This window comes from Nerophis ophidion, linkage group LG02, assembly GCF_033978795.1.
Source record: "Nerophis ophidion isolate RoL-2023_Sa linkage group LG02, RoL_Noph_v1.0, whole genome shotgun sequence".
Classification (NCBI taxonomy): Eukaryota; Metazoa; Chordata; class Actinopteri; order Syngnathiformes; family Syngnathidae; genus Nerophis; species Nerophis ophidion.
Genome location: NC_084612.1, coordinates 74,008,605 through 74,033,427, shown reverse-complemented (window position 1 = coordinate 74,033,427; position 24,823 = coordinate 74,008,605). Strand labels below are relative to the sequence as shown.

The 24,823-nt window shown below is 40.2% G+C and overlaps 1 protein-coding gene across 2 annotated transcripts in view; it reads right to left on the bottom strand.

Moving 5' to 3' along the window:
• The window catches only part of eefsec (eukaryotic elongation factor, selenocysteine-tRNA-specific), a 72,155-nt gene extending 50,442 nt beyond the window's left edge, over window positions 1–21,713 (bottom strand). For both annotated transcript variants that reach the window (XM_061890680.1, XM_061890670.1), the window contains exons 1-6: window positions 21,582–21,713; window positions 16,033–16,392; window positions 11,584–11,791; window positions 11,402–11,498; window positions 7,657–7,821; window positions 4,829–5,452 (exon numbers count right to left, since the gene is read on the bottom strand). In XM_061890680.1, coding sequence (XP_061746664.1) covers window positions 4,829–5,452; window positions 7,657–7,821; window positions 11,402–11,498; window positions 11,584–11,791; window positions 16,033–16,327 — 1,389 coding nt within the window. In that variant the 5' untranslated portion in view covers window positions 16,328–16,392; window positions 21,582–21,713. The remainder of the gene's footprint in view (window positions 1–4,828; window positions 5,453–7,656; window positions 7,822–11,401; window positions 11,499–11,583; window positions 11,792–16,032; window positions 16,393–21,581) is intronic.
• Between the last annotated feature and the right edge of the window lie 3,110 nt (window positions 21,714–24,823).

Below are 24,823 nucleotides of genomic sequence, written 5' to 3'. Positions count from 1 at the left end.
ATAACGTTTCCAAAGTGCTGCACAGCCATGTTAAAAACAATATTAAAAGAACAATATTATGCTCCACCAATGACTGAATAAAAACAAAAAATAAATAAATATAAAACCAATATTAAAAAAAAACAATATAAAAACAAATATGATTAAAAACTATTTTAAAGAGTAACATCAATTAAAACAGTAATATAGAAATCAAAGTGTATAAAAAAACACAGAGGACAGAGGACCACACAACTCACGTAGTGTTAAAAGCCAAAGAATAAAAGTGGGTCTTAAGACGAGACTTAAAACACTCCACTGAGGAAGCAGTTTGAACATGGAGGGGCAGAGTGTTCCAGAGCTTAGGGCCGACCACAGAGAAGACCCTGTCTCCCCTGGTCTCAAGTCTGGTCTTGGGCACCACGAGCTGGAACTGGCTCTCGGACCTCAGAGCGCGCACAGGAATGTAAATTTGGATGAGGTCGGGGATATATTGAGGTGCCAGTCCATGTAAAGATTTATAAACAAACAGCAATGTTTTAAAATCAATTCTAAAATGAACAGGGAGCCAGTGCAAACTCTGAAGAATTGGGGTTATATGCTGGCGTTTCCTGGCCGCTGTTAAAAGTCGTGCTGCCGCGTTCTGGACTAACTGCAACCGGGAGAGAGCTTTTTGGCTAATTCCAGCATAAAGTGCATTGCAGTAGTCCAGGCCACTTGAAATAAAAGCATGCACCACTTGTTCAAAAAGGTTAAAAGATAAAAACGGTTTAACCTTTACTAAAAGACGAAGGTGATAAAAACACGATTTTCAAACGCCATTGACTTGTTTGTCTAGTTTAAAATGGCTGTCTATAGTGACGCCAAGGCTGGTGACTTTGGGACGCACATCATTTTGCAATGGTCCCAAGTCAGTGAGGGCCGGACCAAAAACTAAAATTTCCGTTTTTCCTTCATTCATTATTAAAAAATTCTGGGCTAACCAAGCCTTGACGTGGCATAGACAGTTACGAAGGGGTGTCAGGGGGGCCGTGGCCTTTTGAAATCGGCATATAAATTTGGCAGTCATCTGCATAAAAGTGATAAAACACTCCATGTTTCTTAAAAATATCTCCAAGAGGGAGGAGAGAAAGAGCGAACAGGATGGGGCTTAAAATAGATCCCTGGGGGACACCACAGTAAAGCGGGGCAGAAGAAGAGGTGGCGTCCCCCAGCCCGACAGAGAAGGACCTCTCAGACAGGTAAGATCTGAACCACTCTAACGCAGTCCCCCTGACACCCACACCGTCTCTCAGGCGGTCTAAAAGAATGTGTGGTCGACTGTGTCAAAGGCAGCTGTAAGATCTAAAAGCACTAAAATGGCAGAGCTGCCAGAATCAGACATTCCAATAATGTCCTCACCATTGTTACAGAATGTTAAATCATGCCGTTATAAACGTAATTGTGCTTAGGATTAAGTATCTAGTCAATAGAAAGGAGATATTTAAATCTAATCCATTATAATTATCATTACTATAGGCTTTTTGTATGTTGAATGAAAACAAAAATGTCCTCTGCAGTATCTCAAACAAATGTCCACTGCAAAGGACGCTGCTTCTCAAAAGGTTTAGAGTCCTGTGCAAATAATTTTAGGCCACTATGACTTTAAAAAGTGGTTTGTTTGTGCATCAGTTTGTTCATTTATTTTTCAAATTTTGATCCCAACAACCAGAAATAGTCTCTGTCTATACAATTTTAAAAACAACAAAAAAAAAGAAAACAACATGGTTTGTGTCCAAAAGTAAAAATAATAAGAGAATACATGAGCTTATTTAACAAAATTAATTTTGTATATTATATTGTAGTATATTTAGTATATAATTAGATGCATGAATACTCAAAATACACAAATAAACACTTATTATTTCATCAAATGTAGTTTATGTGAATAAAATATGCCCTTAACATATTTGTTTTTTCTCCTTGTACCTATCACAAAATGTGTATTTATTGATTTATCTCAATATTTATTATTGATATACGATTAACAGGCCGCTTCCTGGTTCAGAGATGATAAAACGCAGATGGCTGCTGCGATTATAATTAAAGATCCGGATCCCAACCATAAAGTAGTGGCTTGTGCCACGGCGCTACAAAATCATTTGAGGAGTTCTTGCGTAATCCGACTACAGACTTTTACGCTTTGAGTCAGCGAGTGGGAAGTGTTGAGTCAGATGCGACGCGGAGAACAATCACCTGAACTCCGAGCCATGTGGGTATACCTGTGCCGCTCAGGTGTGTCCAAACAGCGCCAGTCTCTGACAGCGAGACGGACCGAGTGGCGTCAGGCGGCCACCCACCCACACACACACACACCTCTGTGTCACAGTATACGTTCTAAGGAGAGCGCACGCACACACACACTCACACGCACACACATACGCACGCACATACACACACACGCACACACTTGCATGTGTTACCGTCTTGAGACCTTCGAATAATGCCTACCTTTTTAGAACCAACCTTTCTATATATTTAAAGATTTGTATTTCCAACATTAATAATATACACATACTATGCAAATTTAAAAAAGCTTGTCGTAAAAAATGAGTTGGAATTTCACAAGAAAAAGGCCACAGTTTCACAAGGAAAACTTCAGTTTTGGCGGTATTATAATAAAAGTCATCATTTCCCTCAACGCAAGTGAAAGTTTTACAAGAAGAACCTGAACATTCGTGCGATATTATGACAAAAGTTGGAATTTTACTCAATAACGATCGCAATTCTACAAGAAAAGCTTAACATGTTGGCAATTTTATGAAAAGAGTACTAACTTTACTCGAAAAAAGTCACAGTTTTATAAGAAAACTTAAATATTTTGGCCCGATTATAATAATCATCGAAATTTTGCTTGGCAAAATTATGACAAAAGTCACAATTCTACTCAAAAAATGTCACCATTGGCTATATTGTGATAAAAGTCTGAATTTTATATGACCATTTTGCATAAAAAAGTCTCGAATTTTACATAAAAAAGTAATCATTTTACGAGAAAATATTGCAGTATTACAGAAGCAGAAAGAATATAAGAAATTGTTCTCAATTCTATAAGAAAAAAGTCGACACATTATGAGAAAAATACTCATTTTAGTTTATTTCTTTTTGTTTGTTTATTTTTGTTTGTAATTGGTTTTTAATCTTCGTTTTTTACTTTAAGTTATTACAGTCTGTCTCCATCCATCCATCCATCCATTTTCTACTGCTTATTCCCTTTTGGGGTCACGGGGGGCGCTGTTGCCTGTCTCAGCTACAATCCGGCGGAAGGCGTTGTACACCCTGGACAAGTCGCCACCTCATCACAGGGCCACAGTATGTCTCCTTTTCTTTCTTTTATTAATTTTGGCCAAAGGGGGCGCATGACAATTCCTTACACACACTTGTTATTTCATGTTGGCCAGAGGGGGAGCACTTCAGATTTTTACACACACGTTATTTCATATGTTGACCAGACGGGGAGCACTTTTAAAAGTGACACACAGTCAATTTAAAACAATCCCTCCTTTTTGAGACCACCGTCATTTTGATAGACTTCACCACCAGGGGTGCAAATGAGACATTCTCTATTAGAAGCAGTGGTTTTCTGTATTTGGACCACGATTTATGGCCACACCTCCTCATATGTACAGTGGGGCAAAAAAGTATTTAGTCAGCCTGCGATTGTGCAAGTTTTCCCACTTAAAATGATGACAGAGGTCCGTAATTTTCATCATAGGTACACTTCAACTGTGAGAGACAGAATGTGAAAATAAAATATCCAGGAATTCACATTGTAGGAATTTTAAAGAATTTATTTGTAAATTATGGTGGACAATAAGTATTTGGTCAACCATTCAAAGCTCTCACTGATGGAAGGAAGTTTTGGCTCCAAATCTCACGATACATGGCCCCATTCATTCTTTCCTTAACACGGATCAATCGTCCTGTCTCCTTAGCAGAAAAACAGCCCCAAAGCATGATGTTTCCACCCCCATGCTTCACAGTAGGTGTGGTGTTCTTGGGATGCAACTCAGTATTCTTCTTCCTCCAAACACGACAAGTTGAGTTTTTACCAAAAACTTCTATTTTGGTTCCATCTGACAACATGACATTCTCCCAATCCTCTGCTGTATCATCCATGTATCCATTTTGGTATAAACCCAACTTGTTGTGTTTGGAGGAAGAAGAATACTGAGTAGCATCCCAAGAACACCATACCTACTGTGAAGCATGGGGGTGGAAACATCATGCTTTGGGGCTGTTTTTCTGCTAAGGGGACAGGACGATTGATCCTTGTTAAGGAAAGAATGAATGGGGCCATGTATCGTGAGATTTGGAGCCAAAACCTCCTTCGATCAGTGAGAGCTTTGAATGGTTGAGCAAATACTTATTGTCCACCATAATTTCCAAATAAATTCTTTAAAATTCCTACAATGTTAATTCCTGGAGTTTTTTTCCACATTCTGTCTCTCACAGTAGAAGTGTACCTATGATGAAAATTAATGACCTCTGTCATAGTTTTAAGTTGGAGAACTTGCACAATCGGTGGCTGACTAAATACTTTTTTGCCCCACTGTAAGCTACTTTTCCTTGTTGATGTCTCAAGAAGGGTAGGAATACGGGAACACGAACACACACACACACACATACACACACACACACACACACACACACGTCTCTATGGCCGCTCACCAGAGCACGCTTGTTTATGTGTACGTGTGTGTTTGTGAACACACAATGGGTGCTCTATCTGCGCCAGCGGCGATGAGAAACGTTGAAATAAGCGAGACTGAGCATGAGGACAAAAGAAGGCCTTTGAGCGACCACTCACCCGCTCCACTTGTCCCTCCTTGTGTTTGGTCTTGTAGATGAGCAGGCCAGGCAGGCTGCTCTCGGCGTAGCATTTATCCTCAAAGGCGTGCAGCAGACGTCCTTGGAAGGCCAAGCGGCAAGCGTTCGCATGGATGTCGCTGTCCAGCTTGGAGCCAATCACCAGGCAGAGTAAGGGGCAAGTAACCGGACGCTCAAACTCCAGCAAGGCCCACTGCTCCGGGTCGGGTGCCGGACTAGGCTCTCCCTGGCCCGCGACGTAGTCCTCCTGGTAGAGGTACTCCCTGTCGAAGGAAAAGGCCGTTTCTAGCGAGCACGGCTGTAGGTCGGGTGTGTCCGGACAACGCTCGGGGAGGCCGAAGAAGGTCACCCTTGCCATGACGGTCTCGTGTCCCACGGTGATGTGGAATTTGGCCCGCGTGCAGAGCGAGCCCTTGAAGTAGCCGATCTTTCTGGCCGAGATGACGGCGGCGTAGAGGGTGCGCAGGGAGCCTGGGGTGCACACGACGCCCCGCTCCAGCAGCTTGGGGTCAAACTGGGTCACGCACACACCCACGCGGTCTCCCTGCATGGCCCCCGAGACCGGCTTCCGAAACATCTGTATCGACTTTACCTTCTTGCTCACCTGATGAGAGAAGGAGACAAAACAACACAAATGAAGCATGAAAACACATTTAATAACGAAACAATACACATTTCACGGAGGGACTTTAATCAAGATTTAACAAAGAAAGTGGCAAACATTATTATTTAAAAAATGTAATTAACTAAATTAATGTAAATGTGATGATGGTAACGACTAAAAAATCATCAGCATCATCCCAAACATATTTTATACAGACTAAATACAATTTTATAAATGGACTTTGATCAAGATTTAACAAGAAAAGTGGAAACGTATTATCTATTTATTTAATTGAATAAATAAAACAATAGCCTATTTATTAAATATAAGTAATATACAAATAATTAACATGACAAATAATGGTAATGATTAAAGAAGAATAATAATAATAATGATTATTTCAAACATACTAAATACAAACTAAATATTTATAGTCCATTAATTAAAATACTGTAAATATTTAAATTATTTCAATATTTAAATAATGGCAATGTTAAATAATAAATATAATAATATTAATAATGAAGATTATCTCAAACATACTTGATATAAACTAAACACCATGTTAAGAATGGAGTTTAATTAAGATTTAAGTAGAGAAGGGGCAAGATTTATTTAAAACATAATTAATATAATAAATAATGGTAATGATTAAAGAATAATAATAATAATAATTTCAAACATACTAAATACAAACTAAATATTTATAGTCCATTAATTAAAATACTGTAAATATTTAAATTATTTTAATATTTAAATAATGGTAATTTTAAATAATAAATATAATAATATTAATAATGAAGGTGATCTCAATCATATTTGATACAAACTAAACACCATGTTAAGAATGGAGTTTAAGATTTAACTAGAGAAGGGGCAAGATTTATTTAAAACATAATTAATATAGTAAATAATGGTAATGAATAAATAATAATAATAACAATGATAATAATAATAATGATGATTTTTAACTCAAACATTTAATACTAAATAAATACAATCTTATTCATGGACTTTAATCAATATTTAACTAAGAAAGGGGCAGAATTTATATGTATAAAAAAATATTTGAATGAATAAATACAAATAAAAATAATCACATTTTTGAGCTCTCTCAAATTTGTTACGTTTTTCTTTTTTTCTTGCGATGAACAAAGAGAGCACAGCACCAAGTCAAATTCCTGGTGTGGTGAACATACTTTTTCAAATAAAATGTATTCTGATAAAACTTAAAAATTACAAACTATAATATATAAACAGTAAATATAATATAATAGTAAATAATAATAAGAATGATCATCTCAAACATATTCAAAATGAACTCAATACAATTTTAAGAATGAATAAAATATACTGAATTAATTAAATTAATATGATTAATATAGAACTGAATAACATATTATAAACCATAGTAATAATGTTTGTAAAATGATCAAATAAGTGGGGAAAAAGACACAACAAAGCAGCAGTTATAACTTCTGTACAGAAGCAGATCAGCAAGACAAAAATTAAGAAACTTTTTTTTCCCCAAACCTGCTATGCTAATTTCAGTGAAAGGCTAAGATCATTTTTGCTTTAAGAGAGTAAACATAGTCTGGGGCGAGGTGAGCAGAACGTGTTCCAGAAAATCTGATGTTCGGGAAGTAGGTTAGGCCCCAAATGTATTCGGTTTTCTGAAAACTACTAGTATATAAACCGGGTAGTCTTCTTGCATATTACTGTATTATATAGTTTGTACTGTGTTATTATTGGCACTGATGTATTGAAGTTCTCTACATACACTCAAAAGGGGTCAAAATAAGACAGGCTGTCAACCAAAATGAAAACAAAGCTATCACAATCAAAGAAACATCTGGGAAAACATATCTGACAGATTGACAATCATCAATCGTTGCATCATCAGTAGCAACAGCTCTGAGGTACATAGAAATAAAAATAACTTTTAATTTGCTGCCACCATGAGGTGAAAATGACAACTGTTTGGTTCACCTTTGATGTTGCATGTACAGCACTCCTAGTTCTATTTTGCCAGCTGCCTCATTCCACTCATCCTATCACAATCAGGCAAATGACTAAAAAATACTCAAATATTCAAGCCTCAACTTACAGTGATGAGAAAATAAGCAAAACCGCTTCAAACACAAGTAAGTAATATTCAAAGTGGTTAGTGTTAAGTGAGTAAATAAAAGTTCAAAGTTGCCTACTTTTAGAGCTGGGATTTCCACGGTGTCGTTGATGGCCAGCGACCCCTGCAGGATGGTCCCGGTCATGATCGTTCCTTGGCCACGGATGGAGAAGCAGTGGTCCACGGCCATTAGCAGGTCGCCTCCAGGGTCTCTTTGTGGGAGATATGTTTGCTCTTTTAATAGCTGGGACGAAGCAGAAGATAACATGTCAAATTAAAAATTAAAAAAAGACTTACCCGTATTTTTCGGATAATTAGTCGCAGTTTTTTTTATAGTTTGGCCGGGGGAGCGACTTGTGTGTGAAATTCTTAACATCCATCCATCCATCCATTTTCTACCGCTTATTCCCTTTTGGGGTGGCGGGGGGCGCTGGCGCCTATCTCAGCTACAGTCGGGCGGAAGGCGGGGTACACCCTGGACAAGTCGCCACCTCATCGCAGGGCCAACACAGATAGACAGACAACATTCACACTCACATTCACACACTAGGGCCAATTTAGTGTTGCCAATCAACCTATCCCCAGGTGCATGTCTTTAGAGGTGGGAGGAAGCCGGAGTACCCGGAGGGAACCCACGCGTTCACGGGGAGAACATGCAAACTCCACACAGAAAGATCCCGAGCCTGGATTTGAACCCAGGATTGCAGGACCTTCGTATTGTGAGGCAGACGCACTAACCCCTTTGCTACCGTGAAATTCTTAACATATTACCGTAAAATATTAAATAATATTACTAATTCGCGGAAGAGATGAAGAAAATGTCATCAATTGTCACACACACATCAACCAATAAGAATTTGGCGGGGGAGGGTCATGGCAGAACTGCTATATGCTACTGACGTAGCTATTAAAATGGATCGTTTCAACGTTGGTGGTAACTTATAAAAACTGAGAAGGGCGGAACAAAAATGGCACCGAAAAAGAACTCATGTACTGCAGATTACAAGCTGGACGTAGTGAAATATGCAGCAGAAAAGGACAAGAGGAAGCGCCGCATACCTGGCGGAGTTGTTTAGAAGCGACATCGAGGAAGAAGATTTCAAGGGATTTATCGATTAGAAGTGACAGATTGTTTGGTAAAGGTATAGCATGTTCTATATGTTAGTTATTTGGCTCAGAGTGGAGGACAGAGTCAAACAACTTGCACTGAGCCTGGTCTATAAAATCCGCTACACCTACTTCCTTAACGTAAATGACCGCCATAACCACAACACCAGGGGGAGCTCCACAAACCACGTTAAACCCAGATTCCGATCTAACTAAGGTCTTAACTCATTCTCTTTCTATGCCACATCAATGTGGAATGCACTCCCAACAGGTGTAAAAGTAAGTGCATCTCTATCCTCCTTCAAAACCGCTCTGAAACAATACCTCCTGGCAACTTCAACCCTTTACTAATAAAGTCCTCCATTCACATCCCATCTCCCCGGATTGTAAATAACCTAATGTAAATGTAAAAGTGTCTGAGTTATTAGGAAAGAAGTTCTAAAGGAAATTTTTATTATTATTGTTACTATGTCAAGTGGTGGGTGTACACTGGGTGGGCTAATGGAGCAAACAAGTGAGGAAGATGATACATATTTAGGTTTGGTGCGCATAAACAGGTTCCAGGAAGACATTATTGGACTGTCATGTTTGATACAGTGGGGCAAAAAAGTATTTAGTCAGCCTCCAAATGTGCAAGTTCTCCCACTTAAAATGATGACAGAGGTCTGTAATTTTCATCATAGGTACACTTCAACTGTGAGAGACAGAATGTCAAAAAAAACATCCAGGAATTCACATTGTAGTAATTTTAAAGAATTTATTTGTAAATTATGGTGGAAAATAAGTATTTGGTCAACCATTCAAAGCTCTCACTGATGGAAGGAAGTTTTGGCTCAAAATCTCACAATACATGGCCCCATTCATTCTTTCCTTAACACGGATCAATCGTCCTGTCCCCTTAGCACAGGGGTAGGGAACCTATGGCTCTAGAGCCAGATGTGGCTCTTTTGATGACTACATCTGGCTCTCAGATAAATCTTAGCTGACATTGCTTAACACCATAAGTACTTAATAATTACGCTGGTAATCACAGTGTTAAAAATAACGCTCAAATTAATCCAACCATCTGTTTTCTATCGCACCTGTCCAAGATGTCGCATTAATGGTAAGAAGTATTATATTTATTATTGGTTAAATTTAGAATAACAATGTTATTAAAAAGAATAAGAAACTTATTATACTCTAAAAATGTTGGTCTTGTCAAGACCTTGACTATGGTGTGGTTTATTTTCCCGTGGTGCAAAGCGATTGGAACGGACATGGCGTGAAGGTAATGACATCTTTAATCTTAACTCAAAAATATTACAAAAACAAAGGGTATAAACAAAAGGCGCTCTCAGTGGAGGTTAAAAATTTGGCCATGAAAACTAAAACTCGCACAATGGGAGAACTATGAACATTAAATAAAACTTACACACTATGGCATGAAAAACTTACTTGGACCGAGAAAGAGCATGGATCATCGGCATGGATGACATAGGTGTGTAGGAGGTGATAGAGGGTGAGGTCGCCAGGCTGACTGCCTGGCAACTGCAGGCTTAAATGGTGACGTGGTGATTGAGAACAGGTACATGAGATCAAGTAAATCAGGTGCGTGAGTCGTGAAAACAGGTGAACTGATTGGTAGTCATGGAAACAAAAACAAACCAGGGTGTGCAAAAACAGGAACTAATGGAGTCAAAACAAAACAGAACATAACTAAACAGAACGTGATCAGAAAGACATGACAGGTCTTACTTAAAAATGCACACATTTAGTTGTATTCAGTGTTTAAAAAATATTATACGGCTCTCACGGAAATACATTTTGAAATATTTGGCTTTCATGGCTCTCTCAACCAAAAAGGTTCCCGACCCCTGCCTTAGCAGAAAAAACAGCCCCAAAGCCTGATGTTTCCACCCCCATGCTTCACAGTAGGTGTGGTGTTCTTGGGATGCAACTCAGTATTCTTAGTCCTCCAAACACGACGAGTTGAGTTTATACCAAAAAGTTCTATTTTGGTTTCATCTGACCACATGACATTCTCCCAATCCTCTGCTGTATCATCCATGTATCCATTTTGGTATAAACTCAACTCGTCGTGTTTTGAGGAAGAAGAATACTGAGTTGCATCCGAAGAACACCATACCTACTGTGAAGCATGGGGGTGGAAACACATCATGCTTTGGGGCTGTTTTTCTGCTAAGGAGGACAGGGCAATTGATCCGTGTTAAGGAAAGAATGAATGGGGTCATGTATCGTGAGATTTTGAGCCAAATCCTCCTTCCATCAGTGAGAGCTTTGAATGGTTGACCAAATACTTATTTTCCACCATATTTTACAAATAAATTCTTAAAAATTCCTACAATGTAAATTCCTGGATTTTTTTTTTTACATTCTGCCTCCCACAGTTGAAGTGTACCTATGATGAACATTAGAGACCTCCGTCATCATTTTAAGTGGGAGAACTTGCACAATCGCTGGCTGACTAAATACTTGTTTGTCCCACTGTAAGTGCTGCCTCACCTGGCTCCTCTGTACTCAGCAATGCACTCATGAGTGTGTATGCGTGTTTAATGATGGGGCATTGTTTTTTAAGTCTCTTGAGCACTTTTAGTGGCATTTGTTTTATGTATGAAAAGCACGTCATGAATAAAGTTTGACTTAATGCTGTCAAAATATCACTAAAAAGTCAATTTTAAATGAGTTCTCAGGGCTTCAATGAGGCATGTTTCTACCTCAATCAACTCTGACACCCCCTGCGGTTCCTCTGCATCAGGAGCTTCGGGGCCTCCAGGCTTGGCTGCCACTGCAATCACTGGACAGTCCTTAAATCTAAAAAAAAAAAAAGAAAAAAGATGTGGTAAAAGAAACTCCAGGTTTCTTTTGTAATTGATAGATTGGTGTCCACAATGCACACCTGGTGTTCTCCAGCGTTTTGTGGAGTCTCTTGGTCATCCTCTCAATGGCAGTCTGCCTCTTGCTGGCTGGCAGAAGGTCGGTTTTGTTCAGCACGACCACCATGCGGGGACAGGTCAGCTGTCCAATCAGGAGACACTCGGCAGTCTGAGTCTGCACTCCTTTCACCACGTCCACCACCAGCATCATCAGGTCGATGATCTGGGCCCCTGGAAGAGCAGGACTGTGTGAGACGGTGACGGGTGACGTGGACGACAACGCGGAAAAGACGGAGACATCCAAGGAAAACAGCAGAAAGGGCTAGAGGGCTGAAACTGGAGCTGCCGCACGCTCGCTTCGCTTTCCTGACTTTGCTTTTCCTGCGCTGGCCGCTTTTCCCTGCTTCCACTTGGCTCTAACTCCTTCCTGTCATTTCCCCGTTAGGGACCACAGAGGGGAAGGGGGGTTAATAATATATACCCCAATCGCTACATTCTCCTTCCAAGCATAATGTCGAACATGTGCGCTCCACTGAATCGTGTTTGCAACATCTTCACTTGCTGCACAACAATGCAGCTCATACAATAACGTGTCAGAACGATGAGGGAGCGAGAATGTATTCTTAATTCACAGAATCAAAACACAACTGATGGTCCCAACCCCATTGATACAGCAAGAAATTCCACGAATCGACCCTGTTAGGGCACACCTGTGAGGTGAAAACCATTTCAGGTGACAACAACTTGAAGCTCATGGAGAGAATGCAATTGTGTGCAAAGCCGTAATCAGAGCAAAGGGTGGCCACTTTGAAGAAGCTAGGATATAAAACATGTTTTCAGTAATTTCACCTTTTATTGTTAAGTACATAACTCCACATGTGTTCATTTATAATGTTGATGCCTTCAGTGAAAATCTAGAACAGGGGTCGGGAACCTTTTTGGCTGAGAGAGCCAAGAAGCCAAATATTTTAAAATGCATTTCCCTAAGAGCCATATAATATTTTTTTTAACACTGAACACAACTAAACGTGTGCATTTTTAAGTAAGACCAACATTTCCAGAGTGTAATAAGTCAATTGTTCTTTATAATAACATTGTTATTCTGAAGCTAACTGTGGAGGGGGCGTGGCCTGCGGGCCTGCAGCAAAGCGGGATGTTGCCAGGACCGGCCTCGAAATCAGTGACAAGTGTGTAGACGGCCCACCTGGGCCTTTTTATCTAATCACCTGTCGCTCTGTTATAAGCAGCAGCCAGGAGGAGAGACAGGGTTGGGGCTGGAGCCAGAGCGTGAGTGAGGACGAAAGAGAAAAAGACAATTGTTGTAAAGCAACTGAGAGAAAAATAAAATAAAACAATATTGTAACCCTAAAACAGGCTCTTGGTGGTCTGAAGAACCCCCAGGAGAGCAAGCCCCACACTAACCAATAATAAATAAATTACTTCTTACCATTAACGCAACTTCTTGAACATAAAAATGCATGAGAATGTTTTATATTTTGAACGTTGTTTTTAACACTGTGATTACAAGTGGAATTATTCATTACTTATCCTGTTAAGCAATGTCAGCTCAGATTTATCCGAGAGCCACAGGTTCCCTACCCCTGATCTAGAATGTAAATGAAAATAAAGAAAATGCGTTGATTGAGAAGGTGAGTCTAAACATTTGGCTCTCCCTTAGAGATAGGGTGAGAAGCTCTGCCATCTGGGAGGAGCTCAAAGCAAAGCCACTCCACATTAAGAGGAGCCAGATGAGGTGATTCGGGCATCTGGTCAGGATGCCACCCAAACGCCTCCCTAGGGAGGTGTTTCGGGCACGTCCGACCGATAGGAGGCCACGGGGAAGACCCAGGACAGGATGGGAAGACTATGTCCCCTGGCTGGCCTGGGAAAGCCTCGGGATCCCACAAGAGGAGCTGGACGAAATGACTGGAGGGAGGGAAGTCTGGGCTTCCCTGCTTAGGCTGCTGCCCCCGCGACTCGACCTCGGATAAGCGGAAGAAGATAAATGGATGGAAAAGAAAACAAATGTTTTATGCATATGTAAATTTATTCACTTTCTTCTTTCCTTAATGGATCTAAACTTTACCGCTGCCGGTATTGTTTTCTATATTTTTATTGCAATATTTTCAGAAGGTGTTTGTTCTATTTTTGGCCAAAGTAAGACATGGTAAACAATCTAAAGTTGTCTTTGTTTTTTTAGTTTTAATGCCATGATTTTAATAGTCCGGCCCACCTGTGCACAGATTTTCCTCCATGGACCTAAAATGGGTTTGACGCCCCTGGGCTACTGAGTGGCTGGCGCCCCCTACTGGAAGTATGCGGGAACAAGCCAGCAGGATGGGAACGCAGGAGTATTATGATTATTGTATGAGAACAATTAACACCATCATAAAATAATCACATGTGAGTAAAATTTTACACAAGTAAGAGTAATGTTACTTTACAGTAATGGGAATCAAATAAAGAAGTATTCATCCAAATAATTACTTGAATAAAAGCATTCAGTGAAAAAACTACTGAGTAACTTCTGAACCGTGTGTGTGAGTAAGTGAGTGAGTGAGTGAGTGAGTGAGTGAGTGAGTGAGTGACTACTACGACGGGATGAACAACAAAATATGCACATTTTACATTTACTTATAATATAACAGGGCTAATGATAACATAGTGCTAGTAAAACATCTACAACTTAGTGCAACATGTTTTTTGTAGTTTCTAGTTTAGTTCATTTGCAATTGAAATTAAAAAGTGGCTTCGGAGCAATCAAAGCTGCTCACACAGTCAATAAGGTGGCCACTGTGTTTGACTGATCAACTTTATGGCTATTATATTTATCCGTGACAGCCTTTTTGTTGTAAATTGTGTGGTGTGTGTGTTAAAATCATGGTTGTTTTTACAAATGACAGATGTGAACAGGAGCGTGGTTTCCCTACGGGTACTCGGGCTTCCTCCCATGGAACAGGCAGAGCTTATATAACGTAATAGTGCAAAATCAACTTTCAAAAAACAAACGAAAAAACATTAGTGGTATATTAAATACAATTTAAGTAAAAAATGAATGCCTCTTTTCTATTTCCAGCCTTCTGAGGTAAATATCAACATCAACTTTTTCCACAGGCTAATAAATTCGAAAATAACATAAAAATGAGGTGGGCGGGGTTTGGTGGTAGCGGGGGGGTGTATATTGTAGCATTCCGGAAGAGTTAGTGCTGCAAGGGGTTCTGGGTATATGTTCTGTTGTGTTTATGTTGTGTTACGGTGCGGGTGTTCTCCCGAAATGTGTTTTGTCATTCTTGTTTGGTGTGGGTTCACAGTGTGGCGCATATTTGTAACAATGTTAAAGTTGTTTATACGGCCACCCTCAGTGGGACCTGTATGGCTGTTGACCAAGTATGTGTGTGTGAAAGCCGCATATATTCTGTGACTTGGCCAGCACGCTGTTCATATGGAGGAAAAGAGGACGTGACGACATGTTGTAGAGGACGCTAAAGGCAGTGCCTTTAAGGCACGCTCCCAATATTGTTGTCCGGGTGGAAATGGGGAGAATGGTTGCCCAGGGAGAAGGGCACTAAACTTCGGGAGTCTCCCGGGAAAATCGGGAGGGTTGGCAAGTATGAGTATTAGTGGTGAATGTGGTGTTACCGGCGGGCCAGCACTAATGTTAATTTGATATTGCCTCAAGGGCCAAATGAAATTAAACGGCGGGCCAGAGTTTGACACCCATGGTGTAAATGATATGTGGTCGTATTGTATGTTAAGTATGTGTCCATGAAAGGGCATTTTATGACTTTTCTTAAATTTGATTATGTTATATGGTATGATTCTATTGTAATAAATGTATTGCATGATTTTTGTATCCCTCTAATTTAGGTAGCCAGGGACTGCAGATGGAAATTAGCTATTTAGCTATAATCTGGTGCAGAACATATATGTCTTTGAGCTTAATGTTTCTGTGCATTGTCCCTTCAAATAAAGACTAAACTAAACTATAGGTTGAAATGTGAATTTTTTTTTTACTGACACGCATGATGACATAAATGTCCTTTCCATACTTTGTAGGTAAAAATGGACAAGTTATGACGTGTCACTATTTACAGTAAGTGTGGTCATGTGACTGCCAGCCTTGGCTTGATTGGTGAAATGGAGTTAAAGATCACTAGTGGCTATGTTGGATTGGTGAAATAAATAATAGGTTATACTTAAATATAATCTTAATATGATTAAATGTAGCAATCGGGATGTAACTATGTTGTTCCTCCTTCACAAAAATACTCCATCCAACCATCCATTTTCTACCGAGTTGAAATGGGCAATGTTCATTTATTTTAAATTAAGATCTCAGTCACGGAACCAACTGAAATCCATAAGTTGAGGTCCCGCGGTCATCCAGAGAAAAGTGATGACAAGATAATAACAAATTCATTGATAAAACCTAAATGGGTGCTTTTATGCCCTGTATAACATGAATACCTTACCGCCAATAATAGTCCGAATGAGAGAGGCATGTCCCGGGCAGTCTACCAGGGTGAACTGCAGGCTGTCATAGGGCTGCTGACCCTCCTTGGCCCGCAGGTGACCCGGAAGGTCCACGGTGAAGGAGGAGAAGCCCAGGTCCAGGGTGATGCCTCTCTCGCGGGACTGAGGGTTCTTGTCGAAGGCCGCCGTGGAGGCGGTGCTGCTCAGCGCCCGAGCCAGCGACGTCTTGCCGCTGTCGACATGTCCCAGAACTCCCACGTTGAAATTCAATGTTTCAGTCCGGCCGTCAGCCATGTTGACGAGCTGTCGCCTCGTTCAGGGGTACTTTCTGCTCGGACCATGGACTCTCGGCCGTGACGCTGTCATTAAAACATACTTTTACTTACACGCACACAGCATAACATTACATTGTTATGTAACATTCATCTATTTCTTCTTCTTCTTCTCCAGATGTTGGCGCTATATACCTCCCAAATTTTTCATCTGATTCAAACAATTCCAACTTCAAACTGTTCAGACTATCTGGGAATCACGGGCTTTCCCTCGACAAATCCCAAAATTCCCAGATGTCCCAGAATTCCAGGTTTTTTCGGTACATTTTTCCATACATCCATTTTCTACCGCTTGTCCCGTACGGGGTTGTGGGGGGTGTTGGAGCCTATCTCAGCTGCATTCGGGCGGAAGGCGGCGTACACCTTGGACAAGTCGCCACCTCATCACAGGGCCAACACAGACAAACAAGATTCATTTTCCCATTCAAAATGAATTGGCCATTTTTCAAACTTCCCTCATTTCCACATTTTCCTACATATTCAAACCATTCCACCTTCAACACATTCCACCATTCTGGATATTCCATTCATCTTCTTCCACTTATCCGAGGTCGGGTCGCGGGGGCAACAGCCTAAGCAGGGAAACCCAGACTTCCCTCTCCCCAGCCACTTCGTCTAGCGCTTCCCGGGGGATCCTGAGGCGTTCCCAGGCCAGCCGGGAGACATAGTCTTCCCAACGTCTCCTGGGTCTTCCCCGTGGCCTCCTACCGGTTGGAACCAGATGCCCAAACCACCTCATCTGGCTCCTCTCGATGTGAAGGAGCAGCGGCTTTACTTTGAGTTCCTCCCGGATGGCAGAGCTTCTCACCCTATCTCTAAGGGAGAGACCCGCCACACGGTGGAGGAAACTCATTTGGGCCGCTTGTACCCGTGATCTTATCCTTTCGGTCATGACCCAAAGCTCATGACCATAGGTGAGGATGGGAACGTAGATCGACCGGTAAATTGAGAGCTTTGCCTTCCGGCTCAGCTCCTTCTTCACCACAACGGATCGATACAACGTCCGCATTACTGAAGACGCCGCACCGATCCGCCTGTCGATCTCACGATCCACTCTTCCCTCACTCGTGAACAAGACTCCTAGGTACTTGAACTCCTCCACTTGGGGCAGGGTCTCCTCCCCAACCCGGAGATGTCATTCCACCCTTTTCCGGGCGAGAACCATGGACTCTGACTTGGAGGTGCTGATTCTTATTCCGGTCGCTTCACACTCGGCTGCGAACCGATCCAGTGAGAGCTGAAGATCCCGGTCAGATGAAGCCATCAGGACTACATCATCTGCAAAAAGCAGAGACCTAATCCTGCGGTCACCAAACCGGAACCCCTCAACGCCTTGACTGCGCCTAGAAATTCTGTCCATAAAAGTTATGAACAGAATCGGTGACAAAGGACAGCCTTGGCGGAGTCCAACCCTCACTGGAAACGTGTTCGACTTACTGCTGGCAATGCGGACCAAGCTCTGACACTGATCATACAGGGAACGGACCGCCACAATAAGACAGTCCGATACCCCATACTCTCTGAGCACTCCCCACAGGACTTCCCGAGGGACACGGTCGAATGCCTTCTCCAAGTCCACAAAGCACATGTAGACTGGTTGGGCAAACTCCCATGCACCCTCAAGAACCCTGCCGAGAGTATAGAGCTGGTCCACAGTTCCACGACCAGGACAAAAACCACACTGTTCCTCCTGAATCCGAGGTTCGACTATCCGGCGTAGCCTCCTCTCCAGTACATTCTGGATATTCAAATTATTAATTTTTCCAAGTTAAAAAAAAATTCCAGGATTTTTCAGAATTCCTGCTTTTCCAAAGCCCTATTTCCACCTTTTTTCTGGCGACTACTCCTTCCACATTTTTAAAGCATTTCTACCGTTTCACCGTCAGAACATTCCTCTTCAGCAGGACAAAAAAACTTAGTTGTTTTTTTGAACTGGAAAATTTCACGGTTTTACAGTTTCCAGCAATTCTGTAAAACCATTTTTCAATTCAACATTTCTCGACCGATTTCGAAAAATTTCAACACCAACCCTTTGAACTGATTCAGAACATTCAAGTCTTTTAGCATTTTCCCAAAAATTCCCGCTTTTCCTAAATTTCCAAGAAATTCCCGTTGAAATGAATGGGACATTTTTCAAAGTTCTAAAATTCTTACATTTTTCATCCGATTAAATTTGTTCCAACTTCAAATATTCAGCCTGTTCAAAATTGTGTGCTCTCCGACAATTTTATAAAATTCCAGGATTTCCAAGAATTCCCAGTTTTCAGGGACAATTTCACCATTCAAAATGAATTGTCCATTTTTTTTTTACTTTCCCAATTCCCACATTTTACAAGATAATAAAACCATTCCAACAACAACAGCAATTCCTTAATGTATTGCGTCATCCATTTTTTACTGCTTGTCCCGTTCGGGGTAGCGGGGGGTGCTGGAGCCTATCGCAGCTGCATTCGGGCAGAAGGCGGCGTACACCCTGGACAAGTCACCACCTCATCACAGGGCCAACACAGACGGACAACATTAATTTTCCCATTCAAAATGAATTGGCCATTTTTCAAACCTACCTCATTTCCACATTTTTCTACGTATTCAAACCTTTCCACCTTCAACATATTCCATCATTCTGGATATTCAAATTATTAATTTTTCCATGTTCAAAAAAAATTCCAGGATTTTTCAGAATTCCTGCTTTTCCAAAGCCCTATTTCCACCCTTTTTTCTGGCAAATACTCCTTCGACATTTTTCAACGCATTTGAACCGTTTCACCGTCAAAACATTCCTCTTAATCAGGACAAAAAAAACTAAGTTGTTTTTTGAACTGGAAAAATTCGTGGTTTTCCCGAAATTCCAGGAACTACGTAAAACCATTTTTCAATTCAACATGTTACTACTTCAACATTTCTCGACTGATTTTGAAAAATTTCAACACCAACCCTTTGAACTGATCCAGAACATTCGATTATTTTAACATTTTCCAAAAAAATCCCGCTTTTCCCAAATTTCCAAGAAATTTCCACTGAAATGAATGGGACATTTTTCAAAGTTCTAAAATTCTCAACATTTTTCATCTGATTCAAATCGTTCCAACTTCAAAATATTCAGCCTGTTTAAAATTGTGTGCTCTCCGACAATTTTTAAAAATGCCAGGATTTCCAAGAGTTCCCAGTTTTTGGGGACATTTTTCCCATTCAAAATGAATTGTCCATTTGTTTTAACTTCCACAATTCCCACATTTTACAACATATTCAAACCATCCCAACAACAACACATTCCACTCATCCTGGACATTCAAATTAACACTTTCCCAAATTCCAAACTCAAATTCGTTTTTCCTGAAAATTATAACTCTTCAACGTTAAAACTATTGTTATATTTATACTACACAACCCGTTTCCATATGAGTTGGGAAATTGTGTTAGATGTAAATATAAACGGAACACATTGATTTGCAAATAATTTTCAACCCATATTCAGTTGAATGCGCTACAAAGACAACATATTTGATGTTCAAACTGATAAACATGTTTTTTTGCGAATAATCATTAACTTTAGAATTTGATGCCAGCAACACGTGACAAAGAAGTTGGGAAAGGTGGCAATAAATACTGATAAAGTTGAGGAATGCTCATCAAACACTTATATGGAACATCCCACAGGTGTGCAGGCTAATTGGGAACAGGTGGGTGCCATGATTGGGTATAAAAGCAGCTTCCATGAAATGCTAAGTCATTCACAAACAAGGATGGAGCGAGGGTCACCACTTTGTAAGCAAATTGTCGAACAGTTTTCGAACATTTCTCAACGAGCTGTTGCAAGGAATTTAGTGATTTTACCATCTACGGTCCGTGAAATCATCAAAAAGTTCAGAGAATCTGGAGAAATCACTGCATGAAAGCATGATATTACGGACCTTTGATCCCTCAGGCGATACTGCATCAAAAACCGACATCAGTGTGTAAAGGATATCACCACATGGGCTCAGGAACATTTCATAAAACCACTGTCAGTAACTAATGATGGTCGCTACATCTGTAAGCTCAAGTTAAAACGCTACTATGCAAAGCCAAACCCATTTATCAACAATATCCTGAAACGTAGCTGGCTTGGCTGGGCCCGAGCTCACGTAAGATGGATTGATGCAAAGTGGAAAGGTGTTCTGTGGTCTGACGAGTCCACATTTCAAATTATATTTGGAAACTGTGGACGTGGTGTCCTCCAGAACAAAGAGGAAAATAACAATTCGGATTGTTCTGGGCGCAAAGTTCAAAAGCCAGCATCTGTGATGGTATGGGGGTGTATTAGTGCCCAAGGCATGGGTAACTTACACATCTGTGAAGGCACCATTAATGCTGAATGGTCCATACAGGTTTCGGAGCAACATATGTTGTCATCCAAGCAACGTTATCTTGAACGCCCCCTGCTTATTTCAGCAAGACATGTGTTACAACAGCGTGGCTTCGTAAAAAAAGAGTGCGGGTACTTTCCTGGACTGTCTGCAGTCCAGATCTGACTCTCATGGAAAATGTGTGGCTCATTATGAAGCACAAAATATGATCACGGAGACCCCGGACTGTTGAACGACTGAAGCTCTACATAAAACAAGAATGGGAAAGAATTCCACTTTCAAAGCTTAATTAGTTTCCTCAGTTCCCAAACGTTTATTGAGTGTTGTTAAAAGAAAAGGTGATGTAACACAGTGGTGAACATGCCCTTTCCCAACTATTTTGGCACGTGTTGCAGCCATGAAATTGTAAGTTAATTATTATTTGCAAAAAAAAAAAAGTTTATGAGTTTGAACATCAAATATCTTGTCTTTGTATCATATTCAATTGAATATGGGTTGAAAAGGATTTGCAAATCATTGTATTCCGTTTATATTTACATTAACACAATTTCCCAACTCATATGAAAACGGGGTTTGTATATTCTGTCAGCATTTCACACTTCAACTTTAGCATTGAAGCATTCACACGCAATTCATTCATGTATTGCTTCATCCATTTTCTACCGCTTGTCCCTTTCGGGGTCGCGGATGGTGCATACGTCAGGTTTGAAATATAACTTTCAAAAAACACCTCAACCTCGTCCCTTTCTCGTGTTAGCTCGACTAGTTGAAAGTAACTAAACACGCTGAATTATGTGAGCAACACAAACATTGACATGCTTATTAAAAAACTCCATTATTCAATGTTATTTGGCATTTTTTTAAACTCACGGTTAGTTTCTAGCAGTTTCCAAATTGACAGAGAACGCCAAAACGGAAGTGAAAAGTCTCCTGGTTGTATTTCCGGTAACAATAATGATTGACAGAAGTCACCGCCAGTTAAAATGCTCCTATAGCTGTCCTTATCCAATTGTGTGGCGTAAAACACAAAACTGGGCGTGACTTCAAGGTTAACACTTCCGCCTTAGTAACCCCACATGGAAACCATACTTCCTGTGTTTTGAGTTATGCTTATTAAAACCTCCATCATGCGATTTATTATTTGGCTTTTCTTTAACTTACGGTTAATGCTTCTAGCAGTTTTTAAAACGACATACAACGTGAAAACGGAAATGAAAACTATCCCAGACGTATTTGCTGTTTTTAAGGACATACTACACAAACACACTGGTCAAAGATCCTTTATATGACAGGAGTGCTCTACTGTTTTTAAGGACATACTGCACAAAAATACTGGTCAAATATCTTTTATACTAGAGGAGCATTCTGCTGTTTTTAAGGGCATACTACTCAAAAACACTGATCTAAGATAATTTATATGACAGGAGTACTCTGCTGTTTTTAAAGACATATTGCACACACACACTGGTCAAAGATCCTTTAAATGACAGAAACGCTCTACTGTTTTTAAAGACATACTGCACAAGAGCACTGGTCAAAGATCCTTTATATGACAGGAGCCCTCTGCTGTTTTTGAAGATATACTACACAAAACAGTAGTCAAAAGGTTCTTTATATGACAGGAGCGCTCTGCTGTTTTTAATGGCATACTACACAAAAACACTGGTCAAAGATCCTTTAAATGACAGAAACGCTCTACTGTTTTTAAAGACATACTGCACAAAAACACTGGTCAAAGATCTTTATATGACAGGAGCGCTTTGCTGTTTTTGAAGATATATAACACAAAACAGTGGTCAAAGATTCTTTATATGACAGGAGCGCTCTGCTGTTTTTAAGGGCATACTACACAAAAACACTGGTCAAAGATGCTTTATACAACAAGAACGCTCTGCTGTTTTTAAGGACATACTGCACAAAAACACTAGTCAAAGATCCTTTATACAACAAGAGCGCTCTGCTGTTTTTAAAGACATACTGCACAAAAACACTGGTCAGAGATCCTTTATATGACAGGAGCGCTCTGCTGTTTTTAAGGACATACTCCATAAAAACACTGGTCAAAGATGCTGTATATAACAAGAGCACTCTGCTGTTTTTAAATATATACGACACAAAACACTCGTCAAAGATCTTTTATATGACAGGAGCGCTCTGCTGTTTTTAAGGACATGCTGCACAAAAACACTTGTCAAAGATGCTGTATATAACAACAGCGCTCTGCTGTTTTTAAAGATATACTACACAAAACACTCGTCAAAGATCCTTTATATAACAGGAGCGCTCTGCTGTTTTTAAAGACATACTGCACAAAAACACTGGTCAGAGATCATTTATATGACAGGTGCGCTCTGCTGTTTTTAAAGACATACTGCACAAAAACACTGGTCAGAGATCATTTATATGACAGGTGCGCTCTGCTGTTTTTAAAGACATACTGCACAAAAACACTGGTCAAAGATCCTTTATATGACAGGAGCGCTCCGCTGTTTTTGAAGATATACTACGCAAAACAGTAGTCAAAAGATTCTTTATATGACAGAAGCGCTCTGCTGTTTTTAAGGGCATACTACACAAAAACACTGGTCAAAGATGCTTTATATAACAAGAGCGCTCTGCTGTTTTTAAGGACATACTGCACAAAAACACTGGTCAGAGACCCTTTATATGACAGGAGCGCTCTGCTGTTTTTAAGGACATACTGCACAAATACACCAGCTTAAGATTCTTTATATGACAGGAGCGCTCTGCTGTTTTAATTTTATAATACACAAAACACTAGTCAAAGATCCTTTATATAACAAGAGCGCTCTGCTGTTTTTAAGGACATACTGCACAAAAACACTGGTCAGAGATCCTTAAATGACATGAGGGCTCTGCTGTTTTTAAAGACATACTGCACAAAAAGACTGGTCAAAGATCATTTATATGACAGGAGCGCTCTGCTGTTTTTAAGGACATACTACATAAAAACACCGGTCAAAGATGCTGTATATAACAAGAGCGCTCTGCTGTTTTTAAATATATACTACACAAAGCACTCGTCAAAGATCCTTTATATGACAGGAGGGCTCTGCTGTTTTTAAGGACATGCTGCACAAAAACACTGGTCAAAGATGCTGTATATAACAAGAGCGCTCTGCTGTTTTTAAAGATATACTACACAAAACACTGGTCAAAGATCTTTTATATGACAGGAGCGCTCTGCTGTTTTTAAGGACATGCTGCACAAAAACACTGGTCAGAGATCCTTTATATGACAGGAGCGCTCTGCTGTTTTTAAGGGCATACTACACAAAACACTAATCAAAGATCCTTTATATGACAGGAGCGCTCTGCTGTTTTTAAAGATATACTACACAAAACATTCGTCAAAGATCCATTATATGACAGGAGCGCTCTGCTGTTTTTAAGGACATACTACACAAAAACACTGGTCAAAGATACTTTATATGACAGGGGCGCTCTGCTGTTTTTAAGGACATACTGCACAAAAACACTGGTCAGAGATCCTTAAAGGACAGGAAGGCTCTGCTGTTTTTAAGGACATACTACACAAAAACACTGGTCAAAGATGCTTTATATAACAAGAGCGCTCTGCTGTTTTTAAAGATATACTACACAAAACACTCGTCAAATATCCTTTATATAACAAGAGCGCTCTGCTGTTTTTAAAGATATACTACACAAAACACTCGTCAAAGATCCTTTATATAACAAGAGCGCTCTGCTGTTTTTAAAGATATACTACGCAAAACACTTGTCAAAGATCCTTTATATAACAGGAGCGCTCTGCTGTTTTTAAGGATATGCTGCACAAAAGCACTGGTCAAAAATCCTTGTATTTCCGGTAACAATAATGATTGACAGAAAGCACAGCCAGTTAAAATGCTCCCGGTGCTGTTCTTATCCAATTGTGTGGCGTAAACGCAAAACTGGGCGTGACTTCAAAAGGGTATCACTTCCCCCAACTTTCCCCAGTAACCCCACATGGAAACAATTCTTCCTGTGTTTTGAGTTATGCTTATTAAAACCATTTAATAACAATTTTATTTGGCTCTTCTTTAACTTACGGTTAATGCTTCTAGCAGTTTCTACAACGACTTGGAACG